The sequence below is a fragment of the Pelobates fuscus genome, chromosome 3, assembly GCF_036172605.1.
Source record: "Pelobates fuscus isolate aPelFus1 chromosome 3, aPelFus1.pri, whole genome shotgun sequence".
Taxonomy (NCBI): domain Eukaryota; kingdom Metazoa; phylum Chordata; class Amphibia; order Anura; family Pelobatidae; genus Pelobates; species Pelobates fuscus.
In genome coordinates this window covers 402,815,909-402,832,165 of record NC_086319.1, presented here as the reverse complement: position 1 = coordinate 402,832,165, position 16,257 = coordinate 402,815,909, and the positions used below count along the sequence as shown (strand labels likewise).

Sequence of the window (16,257 nt, the reverse complement as noted above, 5' to 3'; positions counted from 1 at the left end):
TAAGGATGGACATCTATCATATCTTAAGAGATGTATCCATATAAACAATAATTGCTGAAATGCAATAAAATAAAAAATGTTAAAGCAACAGCAGGAGTATAGTAGTATATATACAAAAAGAAAATATGTGTATACATTAAACAGCATATGGGTATATGGTACAGAATGATCCCATCTAGGTGGTATGAATATAGCCCATATAGAATAAGATTGGTGGGTGGAAAAAAGACTAAAAGAAGAGTCTTATAGGAAACTTAAAAAATATACGTATAAAAAATATATATGAAAATTAAAACAGATAAAAAATGTTTTATAAAAAATTTACCAACTCAAAATCTAAATTTAGACCGTAGGGGGATAGAGTATTCAATTCAAAAATCCACCTACTTTCAATTTTACAGAGTTCTTTAAAATTATCTTCACCCCTCCAATCTTTTTTCTTTTGAGCAATAGCAGTGAAATTGACACATGAAGGGTCACTGTTGTGGCATTGTGCGAAATGTGCAGAGACACTGTGTTTGGTATGCCCCCTCTGTATATTGCCCAAGTGTTCCAGCATGCGGGTTTTTAAAGTCCTCGTAGTCATTCCCACATACTGGAATCCACAGGGGCACCAGAGGAGGTATATCACATTACTAGAATGACAAGTAAGAATAGAATTGATCTTATATTCCTTTTTGGATATATTGGAGATAAATTTAGTTTGTGTATCTTTCTTAAATTTAGTTCTTTTACAGGCTGTGCACATTTTGCATGGGTAAAAGCCATGTTTTTGGTTAAAAGCGTTGGTATTAGCGGTATGTGTTTTTATGTGGTTTCTAACCAGCAACGTTTGTAGATTTTTAGTGCCCCTATATATAATTTTTGGTTTTTCACCAATGATGTTATTGAGGCCCTCATCGGTTCTCAGAATGTACCAGTACTTCTGGATAATAGATTTTATGTGTTTAGCGTCACCGCTATAGTCTAAAATTAGAAGAGGCTCCTCTGTTTGTTTAGTTATTTGTTTATCCTTATATTCCAATAGGGACTCTCTATTTAGCTGTCCGGTTTCTTGAATTTGTTGGTCCAAGATACTTGGATCATATTTCTTTTCAATGAAGAAATTTTTCTAACGTCCCGCCTGTTCTTCATATTCTTTGATGTCACTACAATTTTTAAAAATACGGTTAAATTGGCTCTTGGGTACATTGCGCAACCACGGATCGTGATGACAACTCGTGGTGTCAATGTACCCATTGACATCCACTGGTTTGAAATAAGTTCTGGTGGAAATATGATTGTGTGAGACATAGATGTCCAAATCCAAGAACTGGACTGATGTTTGGCTAATTTGACTAGTCAGAATGATGTTGTTCTGATTGTCATTAAGGCCCTCCAGGAAGAGATCCAAGGACACTCTGGACCCCTTCCATATAAAGAAGATGTCGTCGATATATCTGCGATAGAGGACCAGACCCGCTCCCATAATGTCTCGAGCTGGGAGGAAGGTCCCCTCCCAGTGAGACATAAAGAGATTAGCATAGCTGGGAGCGAATCTGGTCCCCATCGCAGTACCGACTAACTGTAAAAAAAAGGAACCATCAAACCAAAAAAAATTGTTGGTAAGAATCAAATGGATACTATCTATGATGAAATTAATCTGGCTCTCAGCAAACTTATTACTATGCGTCAAAAAATGCTTGACAGCCGTGCAGCCTAACTCGTGGGAAATGATAGTATATAAACTGGTCACATCACATGTGACCAGATAGTAGTCCTCTTCCCATTTGGATATTCTGTAAGGTCTTTATTAGTTGTGTAGAGTCCCTGAGATAGGATGGTTGAGATATCACCAAAGGTTGAAGTAGTTTATCTACATATTCAGATAGCCTACTTAGTAGGGAGCCTATCCCGGATACTATGGGCCTTCCAGGGGTTTTTTTTTTGTATCCTTGTGGATTTTTGGGAGGATGTAGAGAACTGGTATACGGCATACCGAGACATTTAGATATTTATATTCCTGCTTGTTGAGGATTCCATCTTCCATACCCTTACTTAATAATGATGTATATTTCTTTCTTATTTCTGGAGTAGGGTCCACTTTAAGTTTGGTATAGGTGGAGGCATCGTTGAGCTGTCTGTATACCTCCTCCATGTAGTCCGCAAAATTCAGCACAACGATGCCCCCACCCTTGTCTGCTGGCTTAATAACAATATTGTGATCTTGTTGAAGATCTCTCAGCGCTTTAGTTTGGGAATAATTTAAGTTATTTCTTTTCTTTTTGGATATCCGTCTCACATCATTAGTGACCAATTTCTCAAAAACCTTCATTTCACCGCTAATGTGGTTTTTGGGAAAAAACTGAGATTTATCTTTCAAATTTGTGTGTATAAAATTGTCACTGTTAGTCTCTCTTGATTCATTAATGGGGAATTTTTTTAAGTGTTTCTTCAAACAAAGTTTCCGAATGAATTTATGGATGTCTATGAAAGTATTAAATGGTTTATTGGAGTTAGTTGGTGCGAATTTTAGGCCCTTATCGAGGACTTCTAATTCTTTATTCGTTAATACTTTATTGGAGAGGTTAAAAATACCTAGTGGTGGTTTTTCCCTCTTTTTTTCAATGTCCAAGTGTCTTCCTGCTCGGCATCCCCTTCTCCCTGATCCCATTTTGTTGTAATGACCTGTAATTTAATATTTTAGGGATAGGGGTGATTTTAATGTTAAGGTTATATTTTCCTTAACCCTAAGGACCGGCAGGGGAGATCCTGGGACTTCCCCTGCCGGACTTTGGCTCCTGGCCACCCCGGCCCACCGGGCATTTGCCCGGTTTGCCCGATGGCCAGTCCGGGCCTGTTTGGTGCTAAGAGCCATTATAAAAAAGAAAATCCAGCGCACTCCCTTATCCACTAAACAGCAACTTCGGTGCTTTAAAATTTTGTTCGTTTTTTAAAAAACACGTAATCTAGGCAAAAAATAATGGGGGTTTAGTTACATTATATGATCATACATTGCATAAGCCTGCCACAACGTCAATGTACCCCATCTTTGGCAGGTCCTACTCTAACAGCCAAATGTCTGCTAAATGAGCTACTTACTTGGGGAAAAAATTCCATCTGGAGTTCTCTGCAGTACAAGGCTAAAGAGGGTCCTGGGATGAGGCACCCGTGACTAACAAAATCTGTCAGCACCGAAGTTGCTGTTTAGTGGATAAGGGAGTGCGGTGGATTTCCTTTTTTATTGTATAAATTGGCTCCCAGCAGCACCCTATTTATGCATGTTAAAGGTGAGTGCAGCCAGCCCCCTGTTTTCTCATATATATATATATATTTGGGAGTTTAGCCAACTCCTTGGTTTTGCACCATGGGCGTACACGGGCGGGGGGGGGGGGGGACAAGTGGGGGTACTTGCCCCCCCCCCGGATATTTCAGCTTGTTCTGCTATTTTTCGTGTGATTGAAAGACAGGGATAGGAAGCTACAGCTACAGTGGAGAGAGACAGGGATAGGAAGCTACAGCTTATGCCTGCTTCTTTCTCCTGACTGAATCCGCAGGGGAGCAACACATACAGCCAGAGACAGCCTACAGATCAGGGAAGTGAGGCATGGAGGGGCAGAGAGAGCCTACAGATCAGGTAAGTGATGAATGGAGGGGCAGAGAGAGCCTACAGATCAGGTAAGTTAGGTATGGGGGACAGAGATAGCCTATAGATTAGGGAAGTGAGGCATGGGGGCAGAGAGAACCTACAGATCAGGTAAGTGAGGAATGGAGGGGCAGAGAGAGCCTTCAGATCTGGTAAGTGAGGCATGGGGGGCAGAGAGAGCCTACAGATCAGGTAAGTGAGGCATGGGGGCAGAGATAGCCTATAGATTAGGGAAGTGAGGCATGGGGGCAGAGATAGCCTATAGATCAGGGAAGTAAGGGATGGGGGAGACAGCCTACAGGAAGGGTCAGCAAGGAGCAGGAAGGTAAAGTAAGTGAAGGAGCAGAAAGAAGGAACAGAAATGAGCAGGAAGGGACATCAAGGAGCTAGAAGGGACATCAAGGAGCACAACAGGTAAAGTAGGAGAAGGAGCAGAAAGGAACACAAATGAGCAGGAAGGGGCAGCAAGGAGCAGGAAGGTAAAGCAGCACAAAGGTAAAGTAGAAGGAGCAGAAAGGGTCAGCAATGAGCTGAAAATGGCAGCAAGGAGCAGGAAGGGACAGAATGAGCACAAATGTGCAGGAAGGGTCTGCAAGGGGCAGCAAGGAGTAGGAAGGGTCTGCAAGGGGAAGGAAGGGTCTGCAAAGAGCAGAAAGGGACAGAATGAGCATAAAGGTAAAGGAGCAGAAATAATCAGAAGGAGCACAAAGGTAAAGTAGGAGAAGGAGCAGAAAGGGTCTGCAAGGAGCAGAAAGGAATCAGAAAGAGAAAGGAGCAGAAAGTAGCAGAGAGGTAAAGGAGCAGAAGGAGCAAAGGGGGAGAGAAGACAGTATCAGAATAAAAAGAAGACTGTGTCAAATGAAGGAGAAGAAAAGGAGATTGGAGCAGAAAGAACAAGTGAAGTGAACCCGCCACTTTATTCTGGACACCACATTATAAGGCTTTGGTACCTGGGCCTGGCAGGGAAACTTTTGACCTTCTCATCTCCCCAGGTAAAAAAAAAAAAAAAAATATCAGTGTTAATGTGTTCACTTTTATTTACTGAGTGTCAGGAAACACAGAGTGCCGCTGGGGAGGGGTGTCGCTCATTGGCTAGAGCGGTCAGCTGGCACTCTAAGCCAATCAGTAGCTCCCCATTCATAAAAAAGTAAAACATTTTTATGAACCGGGAACTAGTGATTGGTTTAGAGCGTCAACTGACCACTCTAGCCAATCTGACGCACCCATGCCTTACGTCAATCTGCACTTCCTGACACTCCGTTTCAGAAGCTGAATACCACTGAGCGACCTGTAGATCTGGAGCTGGAGGAAGCCTTTGGGGTTAACCATTTGAGAGCAATTTAACCCCTTAAAGGAAAGAGCACCCAGGGGCTTCCTGGCATCATAGCATTTTCATTTGGATGAAGTTGTTATGGTGACCAGAATGTTCCTTTAATTTGCTTAAAGGAACACTATAGTGTCAAGAATACAAACATGTTTTCCTGACAACATAATTGTGAAAACGCTATTCACCCTGGCTTTATGTGATAATGACTATGCTCCTCTCCTTCATGACACTGTCAAAAAGGGACCAAGCATAGATGTCATTACAATTATGCCCTCCCCTGGAAAAATTCCTGCGGACGCCCATGTTTTGCACCCCTCCCTGTCACAGGTGCCTCATCTCAGGACCCTATTTAGCCTTGTACTGCAGAGAACTCGAGATGGAAGTATTTCCCCAAGTAAGTAGCTCATGAAGCTGCAATATATCTTTATAATTAGGTCTTTTATAACTGTTTTAGTCATTCATTTCTCAGGTTACAGAGGCTAAGGAATAAGTACTTTAAAATTGCTGCCCAACTCTAACCTGTTATTGTCTTCTACAGCTGGGGAGAATGGAAGCCCATCCGTTGGTGTCTACGGGGTTTTATAGTGGCATTTACTCTAAGAGTTGAAGAACACAAAACTGTGGGTGATAAAACAGCGGTGAACAACATCAATGTTATGTGTTCGAAAGGAGAGTATTTGGAAGGAGAAGGGCTGATTTGGGGTTCTTATGGTGCATGGAGTAATCGTTGTGACAATGGAATCTGCGGGATACAAACCAAGGTTCAAGAAAAACAAGGTCTTTTAGGCGATGACACAGCTCTGAATGACGTCCGCTTTTTATGTTGCTAACGTGAAAAGATTCAGTGCCATTCTTCCCAACAGGGTCTTTGATGGTTTTTGGGATATCTGATTTCTAAGGTAACTTGGCACATCCGCTGAATATTGGGAAACGTGTTTAGTGGCAGTGGTAGGAAATGTAAATCTTCACACAAATCGCACCTTAAATCTACACAGTATCGAATCTGAGCTTTATCTGAAAAAGGGCAGGCTAAATTTAAAGGAACACATCGGAACTGACACACTGCTAGTCAGTGTAACTGGACTATATGAATGTTTGCTTAGACCATAATTCTCTCCTATACACAATTTAAAATTTCTAAAAGTTATCCAATTTATCAATCTTGTAAAATTGATAAGCTCCAGTAATATCTAGCGTTAAAATCTTGCAGATACTTAGAAGGGCTGCATTAAAATCAATTGTCTTATCGTGACATCTAACAGGTACTTTCGATGTGCATTCATTATATTGTTACATTTTGAATATGAATGTTGAAATTGAAAAGGTGGAATGTTTGTTTCTATTTTTGAGGGCTGATCCAATTGTAGATTTCATAAAGAAATAAAATGGGGTAATCACACTTTAAAAGCAGTTAATTGTAGTGGTTATGGTGCCAGGCCCAGTATACCAGAGACACCTAGCTTTAGATGATGGGAGTACCCCAGCTTTTGTAAACCACAGAAACATGATATGACACTAACTTGAGACAGCACCTGAAGACCTATTGTACCACAAGCATTGCAGTTATTTGTAGTGGTTATGGTGCATAGATAGCTCTTTTAGCTAAGAAGGTTCGGAAGGAAGAATGGCTCGATTAGGGGAGATTTAAAACTGATCTTGGTTGATAAGTAAAGGTGTCCATGTTATGTCAAACGAAAAAAACAAAAATAAATATTCTGACAAAGTTGGAGAAAAAAAAAAATATTAAAAGGAAACAAAATAATCATAGCTTTTCTGCAAGCTAAAACGTCAAAGCTTTTAATAAAGATATTGATTAATACCAGTTTTAAGATCTTGTGTGTCTCGGAGCTTCAAGTGAACCACGTAGAAGAGATCCACAGAATCATATAACCACGTGGCATTAAATCAGTAACACCCTTTAGTAACTGGAAGCCTTGCCATAGTATGGGATAACAGAAGTCCAAATGTTTATATTGTATACCTTACAGAAATGTCAGCTGAGCGATGTGCACTCCTATGGCCACTCACACCGCATCTACAATTCTACTAAAATTGGAATGTGTTTTTTATTGGATAAAGGGTTGGCATGAAGGGAGACATGGGAACGCAATATTGTTCAAATAAATGGTTCTACGCAGATCCTTTCTATGTGCAGAGAATGGCCCGTTGTTAAATGTATCAAAATTAAAATGGGTCTTCAGTCGCTAATGTTTTTTCAATGTAAATACGGTCATTGAAAAAAAACGAGGTAACCGAGAAGTCTGCTTGTGACTGTAGGTACAGTAGGTACTGCCCTTTGGAGTTTGCTGTTTACTGTGCACAGTCATTTTTTTTAAAGCTGACTATTTGAGTGAAAGCAAGAAACTGATGGAGAAGGACTAGAAGTATAGCTCCGGATGGCACTGATAAGCTGAGAGTGTTGGGGGTAGGAGCACGCATTATAATCAGAAACTTATTGAAACTTGAATATGCCAAGAAATTAGCTCATCAGAAATACTGTATAAATATACATTATCTGTTCATATAATTCATGAAAGCATACATTTATAAAACAGCTCTTATCCCTGACAGCTTTGAAATATATTTATTTATAAAATATTTTACCAGGAAAGATACATTGAGATTTCTCACGTTTTCAAGTATGTCCTGGGTCTTTAGTTATGTAGAGAGGGATTTCTTAAAGGACTTTAGGCTTAGGTAAGATTTGAAAGTGTGCGGGAGGTCGTTCAACAATTGCGGTGATCATTGTGACAGTTGTATTAGTGTTTAGGAAGAGTTTGTTTTTTGCGATCCACTTTTCTACCTCTGTAAACTGGTCTTGGAGCACAGCGGTAGAAATACTTTTTTTAGAAGAACAACTGTAATGGCAACTGGGAGCAGTGTGGCCCCGTGGCTTGGAAAATTTTATGCCATCCACTCAACCTAGTATTGACTATTGATTGCCATTGGCTATACACCACCTGTTCACTACAATTTTTTTTTTTGTGATTGGCCAAAGATCTAATACAGGCATAGGCAACCTTCGGCACTCCTGATGTTTTGGACTACACCTCCCATGATGCTTTGCCAGCATTATGGGTGTAAGAGCATTATGGGGAGTGCCGAAGGTTGCCTATCCCTGATTTAATATCTCAATCTAAAAGCCAGGGATAAAAGGACATGCACTTGCACGAAGGAGCCTACTTTGCCTACTGAAAAATCTGAGCACATAGATCAAGTTGATACACCAAAAATTGAGCCACCTTCTAACAGCCGAGATTCTCTGTCCTACATATTTGCCGATATGGGTTGTAAAGCCAATTAGTCACCTTGACTATCACACACGTATTTGCAGGTTTGAAGGAATGATCTCACCACAGGCATGCGCACGGGGTGTGCCTGGGCACACCGTAATCCCCGCGGCATGCCTATGGATTGACACCAGCAGGGAAGATAAAGAACTCCCCCGTCAGCTCATGCAGAGCCGGCGCTATCCGAGCGCCGGCTCTGCTCTAAGCCTCCATGGGCCAGCATGGAGGGAGGCAGGAGAGGACCCGGGGAGCTCCGCCGGATTCCTCTCGCAAGATCTTAGTGTTGCTGCAGAAACACTCCGATCTTGGAGGTGGAAATCCACTATAGCCCCCCGTAGGGGAAGTGATCCAACAGATATCGCTTAACAGCCAGTATGAAAAGATGGCTCATGAGAGTTTTGATAGACACAGCAAAAAACTGGCTGCCTGGGGAAAATGGAACGAATGGCTAGAGGGGATTGCGTATATAAGTACTGCAGCCCCAGACGTATGAACCCCATGACAAAGGGGATCCGTAGTCATAATAGAAACCTTGCACCTACACAGCCTGAAACGAGCAAAACCCATAGGGACACTCTCCAATGCCATCTACCCCCACCCCAACCAACAGCGGCATTACACCTGTCTTGAGTAAACCCTCTTCTCTTTCTCCTCTCTATAGGAGTCCTTACATCCAACCAGAGCTGGAATTTCCCAGAAAACCTGGTGTCCGCACAGGCAGCACTACACAAGGGGTTAAAGCACCCAAAACGCAGCTCCATAGTAGTCTTCAGGGAACATACCTACATAGAGCGGCACGTAGGCTGCGGAATTAACCACCAACAAAGTAGTATCTTAACCACATACAGGTTGGGCTAGTTCACAATACACAGAAAGTACCGAAAATGTACATAACATTTGTATATCCAAAAGGTATGCAACTACTGTACCAAAGCATACTGCCGTTTTATTGTTTGACTGCAATGTTTACCAAATCCTGTGGGGGTTTGGATCACCGGAATGAAAAGAAAAGAAATAAAAAAATAGGGTGGCAACTGAAATGCACAATCCATTTTATGAGTTTAAGTTTGTTTAGTAAGAAGACTTTTAGAAGATATTCCCCTTGAAACAGGATGCATAATTTTTAAGTTTTATTGTGTAAAGAGAATGTATATAAAAGTTTATATCTCCTCAACCACATGTATAGGCCCAAATTTGGGCCTGAAATAAATTTAGACCAAATTGCATGATAAAAGTTGATAAAGTTTTAAACAGTAAGTAAACGCATGAACCTAATTAAGGCTTCGCTGTAATGCTATGCACGATTGAGATAGGCTGAATTTGCATTAGTGGTGAAATTTGCCATATCCGAATGAACAAACATACAGTTTGTAGAGAAAGAAAAAATAAATAAAAATGTGCGAACAGTAACAGCCGCGGCTGGGCCAGACACAGCGGTGCCCCATGAGCTTCTAAGGTGGAGGCTGTTTACTAGAGTGAGGTAAAATGAATCCTTGCCTGGGCCGGGCACGGCAGTGCCCCATGAGCTTCGAGGGAGGAAGCTCTTTACTAGAGTGAGGTAAAATGAATACCTGCCTGGGCCGGACGTGGCGGTGCCCCATGAGGTAGAAAGCTCTTTACTAGAGAGAGGTAATATGAACACTTGCCTGGGCCACACTAGGCCAAGACCAGCTTCGCTGGAGGCAGTTTGTGTTGATGATGTTTGAACCAGACAGTCTCAGCCCAAAGGAAGGGGTTGACCTGTGTATTTATAGCAATATCCCCTCCCACAACTACAGGCTCTGCCTTTCATATGTAGAATTTGTATATATAACATCCCAGAGAAATGCATTCAGAGGGCTTGTAGTCTTGTGCAATATTCTCTTTATTTGTGCAAAGGTGATCACATGGCCCTGGAGGGCCAAAGTGGCTAGCGCTGCTGCAGGGAAACTGTCCCCCCCTACCGGGATTGTCTCAGATCGGCGGTCCAGGAAAGTTTATGGCGGCGGGTTGGCAGGGGACATCTAGGCATACTATGCCATCCTCCATTGTTTAAGTCCACCCCTTTAAGGACGGCATAGCATGCCCACCGTCCTTAAGAGGCTAACCATTGACCCTCCATTAGAGTGGCTTAACTTGGCAAATCCATATTGATACTGGCAAGACCACATGAGACGGCGGGAAACTGGTTATGGAAAGAGAATTAAGGATAGAGTGGAGGCAATGAAAATATATGATGACCTGAATGGCTTGAGAAGTAAAAGAAGAGACATTGATCACAAAAACGAGTGGTGAGAGGGGATTTCAAAGGACATACTGTTTGTTCAAGGGTTTCTCCAGTCCTTTTTGTAGGATATAGAATAATACCCTATTGTCATTATTTTACATGTCCCAAAATAAACGCTCAAAGAGTGTTTTTAAAGAAATTTAAACTTACCTCAATTCAGTGTGAGGTGATGCTCCCCGTCTGATGTCATGAGAGCCGCACCGAGGTCCAATCAAAGGCTTCTCATTAAGAAGTCTTTGATGGGAGGATTTGAATATGTTAGAGTGAATGTGTGTTCTCTGAGCCCACAGGGGAAGGGAATGGATTTAAAGAAATATTTTAGGGTTGTGAGTGGGGGTGTGGCCAGGGGCAGAGTCATGCAAAAAAAATTGTATTTGAATTGTAGATTATGCTAACGTAGTGTACCTATAATCTTAATTTTAATAATGACAGGAGGCGAATAGTTTGCATAAAACTTTCTTTACTTTATGCCTCCAGCAGCACAAGTCAATCAATAAACTTTAAACCAATCAGTAACAGGCATCACATCCATATATAAAGCCCTGACAGACACATTACTTCCTATTTCTTTGATGCGAAAAACAGTCCATTATAACATCAGGGAATTCAAATAACAGTCCTGAGTAACGTGTAGCACATAACTTGAAACTGAACTTGAAACCTTCCAGCTTTATCTTGTCGAATCCATCTACGATGATTATGCTGAAAAGAACCGAAATACGTGAAAGGGTATGGAAACAAACTGTTGTCCAGTACTATCCAGTACTATACGTATCTATGTTTATATTAAGTTAATATACTGAAACATTAAACAGCCATAGTATACTCCGTAACCAACACGGATCTAACACGTCAACCAGATAAGCATCCCATAAATATACTGAAATACCAAAACCTTATAATTACATTGAGAAAATGACAAACCAGTATATTACAATTTTCCAGAGTATAGGGAGGGAAACAGGGAGGGAAAATACTCGCCTCCTGTCATTATTAAAATTTAGATTATAGGTACACTACGTTAGCATAATCTACAATTTTATCACATGACAGGAGGCTTCATGTTTTGCATTTTTAAAGCTGTGGTCTGAGCGAGAAGGATGCATGTGTGGTTGACGAAAATAAATATACGAAAGTAGTCTATCCGTGTCCAATTCGTCGCTGTAAAATAGAGGGCCCCCCAGTGAAGGCCTGAGAAGCAGCCGCGCCTCGTACCGAATGAGTACTCAAAACACGTCTCCACCCCCGCTAGCGATAACCAATGAACCCGTCTAGACAGAGTGTTCATGGTAACTGGCTTGTATGGTTGGTATAAGACCAGCAGATGTCCTGAATGTGACAATCTAAGTGTTGTCGTGATCTCCAAGTAACGAAGTACCACTTTAACTGCACAAAGACTGGGAAACAGGGTAAGGTACGGACGTGGACAAGATTTAGTTCTATGAGACACCGTAGAAATCATTTGCTTCCGTTGATACCGAAAAGAACAAGTAACGTGACTATGGCGGACGGAGGGATAGGACCGTGTTATCTGACTAGTTCCAAAAGAACCAAATCAAAGTCCCACAACAGTGATACTTTGACACATGGTTCTGGACAGTTTGATACCATGCAGAAAGCGACTCCTGATCGACCGGAGTGTCGTGAATCATACTATGCGTCGTCGAAATCGCGGAACGTATCCAGTTAATTGAACAGTCTGATCGTTCTGCAGCGAAAAGGTATGATAAAGATTCAGCATCGAGGAGATAGGGGTAATAAAGGGATCGCAGTCCCTTCCCATACAACAGCGACTCCAGGTGTTCCATGCGGATAAGTTATTTCGGGGAATACCTGGTGTCCATGGTAATGAGTACTATCGAAGTCTTCGCTATTCTGATCCCAATTTCATAGGTGTGTCCGGATCTCAGGCAGTGCGCTTTCAGCCGCTGTCTGGCCCGGTAGTGAAGCGGTCCTGGGAAATAGTCAAAGGGTTATGGTGCCTTTCCGCCGTACCCGTCGAATTTCCTTACAAATCGTCGCTATCAATGATGTGGGAAGGTGTAATCCGCCCAAGGTGGAATCTATTCCGAAGTAGAGGAACTGAATCACTCGGAACTGGGATCAAACCGACTCCTCTCTGTTCACTATGAATCTCAACAATTCCCGAAACTGTAAACATAAATCTTGTCTGTAAACGTAGACAGGAATTAGATTTGCAAAAGGTCAGTAAGTCGTCTAGGTATGCGACAGCGGATACCCTTTGCTCTTCATTGCGCCGTGACCGGCTTCAGAAACTTCATGAGGCACCATGTGAACCAGTAGGTAAGTGCCCTTTAAATCCAACCTTGCGAACCCCTTTCGAGGAGTAGATCCCCTGAGATATGGATAACTTCCTTCTTGAGGTGTCGGTACGCCCTTGGCGTAGGTTGATGACTGGGCGATAGTCTCCTGTCTTCTTCCTTACTACAAAACCGCTGCTGAGATAAATGGTTCTCCAAACAATAGTCCTCCCGCCTGAAGTCCTCGCTCTTTCGTCCCCAACTTCAATAGTTTGAAATCCATCTTTAATCGGGCTGCTTTGCGCCGTTCTGTGCACCTGTCTGCCTTGCCTTCCCCAACCTACATATTGCCCTTTGCACCCATTCCCTCACATCGTGAGCTTCTAGAGGTGAGTCTTGGGTGAGGTGAGGTCCGCAAAGTATAGAATTTTTTCCTGGGGCTGATCATGTCCAGTCATTCTAACTCATTCTGAGTCCTTCTCCTACAACTTTACATGGACCCAGGCCTGATCGGTATCACTGTGGTGATGTTTATGTCCCAAACTCCATGGTGAGGACTATCTTGTTCGGTAATAGAGGGCGTGGGCATTCCACCCTGAGCTTGTCTCGGACTTCTTTCCCCATAGGCCTCCTGAGCCAGAAGTGGGCAAAGTGTGCCCGGTGCTCCGGTAAACCCCATTCGGATGACCCTGGGTGTCGGATGGTGCGCGAGTCTAAACTGAGTGTCCAGTGTGCCAAAGAAATACCTTCTTGCTAGGCGGGTCTTGTCACTTTACCTCTTCAGATGGGAGACTCTTCTGCTCTCCATTCTTTCATGATCTCCAGAGAAGAGGGAGGGATGAAGTCCTCGTCCCCTGATGATGGAGCCTGAGATGATTAATGGACAGGACGTTCTGAGAGACGGTTCAGCTAAATCGGGGTGTTCCCTTTCCCCTTTGGAGAAGCCGCATTGGAGCCCTTCCAATGGTGTTTAGATGATAAGGTGTCCGACCTAACGTTGTCGGTATCTCTAGCTTCCATTGGTGTTGGTGCCGTTGCACCTGCCCTGTCGGATGGGTTGTTAGCCAGCATATTGGCGGGGACTTCTTCCCCCGAAGTTGCCATGGCGGCCTTAATCCTCGCCTGAAAATCGGTCGGGGATATTGAGGGAAGTCTGACATTTTGGTTCACACCCTTTTGGTCTGTGGGAGACAGGATCGTACAACAGTACACTTATTGTCACTCAGTGGGCCTCCGCGTATAACTGGGGTCACCCAGAATTTTGATCAATCAGTACCACTTTCGCAGGATCCGGGGAGTGGTCTGAGAATGAGGACACCATCAGTAAGACCGGGCTGAGCGGTCTGCAATGTCGGGCCATAGCCCGAGTATGGGAGACGTGAAAACCTCAATATGTATAATCCAAAGGGGTCATCCTTATATGGCATAGAACTGTGGAGTTTTGGCAGCACTGTGAGGTCTCCTTTTCGGAGAAGGCAAGGGCGTACGGATGACCCAGTTGAAGCATAGAGGTGCTGGAATACATGCATCTAGTGCGCCCTGGTCTGTGCATACAATGACAGAGCGTACTCTGAAGGTAGAAGCCCTATAAAGGGTGCGGGGGTTCCCCTTTGTAAGCATGCCACTAGCACCAGAGTAAGACTCGCTTGGGGGTCACAACATGGCATGTTGGGACACTCTTTCGGTCTGTGGGGTACCGAACAGGTGTCAGGTACGGTAGTACACTTATTGCCACTTAGTGAGCCTCCACGTACGACTGGGGGTCACCCAGAATTGTTTCAATCAGTACCACTTAGAGATTTCCTGGGAGTAGTCTGAGGAGGGGGTCACCCTCAATAAGACCGGGATCAGCGGTTAGTAATGTTGGGATGTAGCCCGTGTATGGGAGGTATGGTAGCCTCCAAATCATCCAAGGGGTCACCCTTATGGGATATAGTACTGTGGAGAATTGGCAGCACCGTCAGCTCTCCTTCCTGGCTCTGTCGATATACATGTATCCAGTGTGTCCCGGTCTGTGCATACAGTAACAGATCGTACTCCGTGGATATGAGCCCATCCTAGGGCGTGGGGTTCCCCCCAGTATATGTATGTCACTAGTACCGGAATAAGATTAGCTTGGGGTTCACCCCAGTATATGTGTCACTAAGACAAGAACCAGATTTGTTTGGGGGTCACCCAATGTAAAGGGGGTCACCCCTGTTAATCACTCCGTTATGTGCCTCCACTACTGTGTCCTGGGAGGTGTATCCCTGTGGCGAAGGAGTGTATCCAGTGGTGTGAGGTCCAGTGGGAGTAGGGAGCTGAGTAAGTTATCAGCTCTATTTAAAGGGACTCTCCAGGCAGCCCCTGTTTACTCACCTGGTTCCAGCGCCGGGAGCCTCGTGAAGCCGCGCCCCCTATTTCGTCAAAATGACGAAATAGGCGGATGCGAGCAGGGAGCAATCAGACGCAAATGCACACAGACTTCAGAGGGCGGCATTCATGAAGTCCTCAGCGCACTACCATGCGCGCGGTGTGAGCGGCCGCGAGCTGAGCTGACTGACAACTCAGCTCGCGGTCTTTGCCCGCCCCTCTCCTCTGCTGACAGGCTGGAGAGAGAAGGCGCGCACACAGTGCCTTCTCTCTCCTGCACACGTCAGACGTATTTTCAACCGTCTGACGTGTACAGGGCCTTTTTAGGGCCCTGCATGATAGGAAGTGCCTCTAGTGGCCGTCTGAGTGACGGCTACTGGAGGTATTCCTATTAATCAATGTAAACACTGTATTTTCTCTGAAAATACAGTGTTTACATTAGATTGCCTGCAGGGAGCTATAGATCTCACCTGAACAAATACATTAAGCTGTAGTTGTTCAGGTGACTATAGTGTCCCTTTAATTTCCCTGCCAGCAGATAGAGTAATGCATCCACTATATGCCCACAGCAGGGAACAGTCCATTCATAATCCTCCAGACGTACAATAAAACTGTTATTCAACATGTCAATTGTATAGAACAGAATAGAGCAAACTGCCAGCCGACATGAGTACTGCATCCCCTATATGCACACAGCAGGGATCAGTCCCACATATTCATGCAGTGTTACCTATAAAACTTTTATTTCACATGCCAATTAAATATATAGAGCTCAGCAGTGAACAGTCCATTCATAATCTTCCAGAGAAGGTACATATAAAACCTTTATTCCACATACCCATGATATGTATTAGTAGTGAGCTCAAAAGTACTTGTAAAAAACTTTTATTTCACAGGAAAAATATTTTAAACAGTACAGATCTAGCTGCCAATTCGTGGGAATCACGAACTGGCTAAACGACATGGCCGACGTGAATCTCGCGAGTGCCGCGAGATTCAAGATGGCCGCCGTTTGCGTGCAAAAGCGCCGTGCGGCCCACAATCGAGGGTACGATCGAGGCCCGCGGGTATGGTACAGAGTCCCCCCGACACCCCCAACCCCCAGAGACCTGCCCTGAAGTCCCAGCACCAGTGAA

General features: G+C 43.7%; 1 protein-coding gene across 1 annotated transcript in view; it reads left to right on the top strand.

The window, feature by feature from the left end:
* Positions 1-6,211, top strand: part of LOC134601935 (vitelline membrane outer layer protein 1 homolog) — a 39,048-nt gene extending 32,837 nt beyond the window's left edge. The window contains exon 3 of the mRNA XM_063446441.1: positions 5,491-6,211. Within this exon, the coding sequence (XP_063302511.1) occupies positions 5,491-5,782 (292 nt within the window). The 3' untranslated portion in view covers positions 5,783-6,211. The remainder of the gene's footprint in view (positions 1-5,490) is intronic.
* Positions 6,212-16,257: the final 10,046 nt, after the last annotated feature.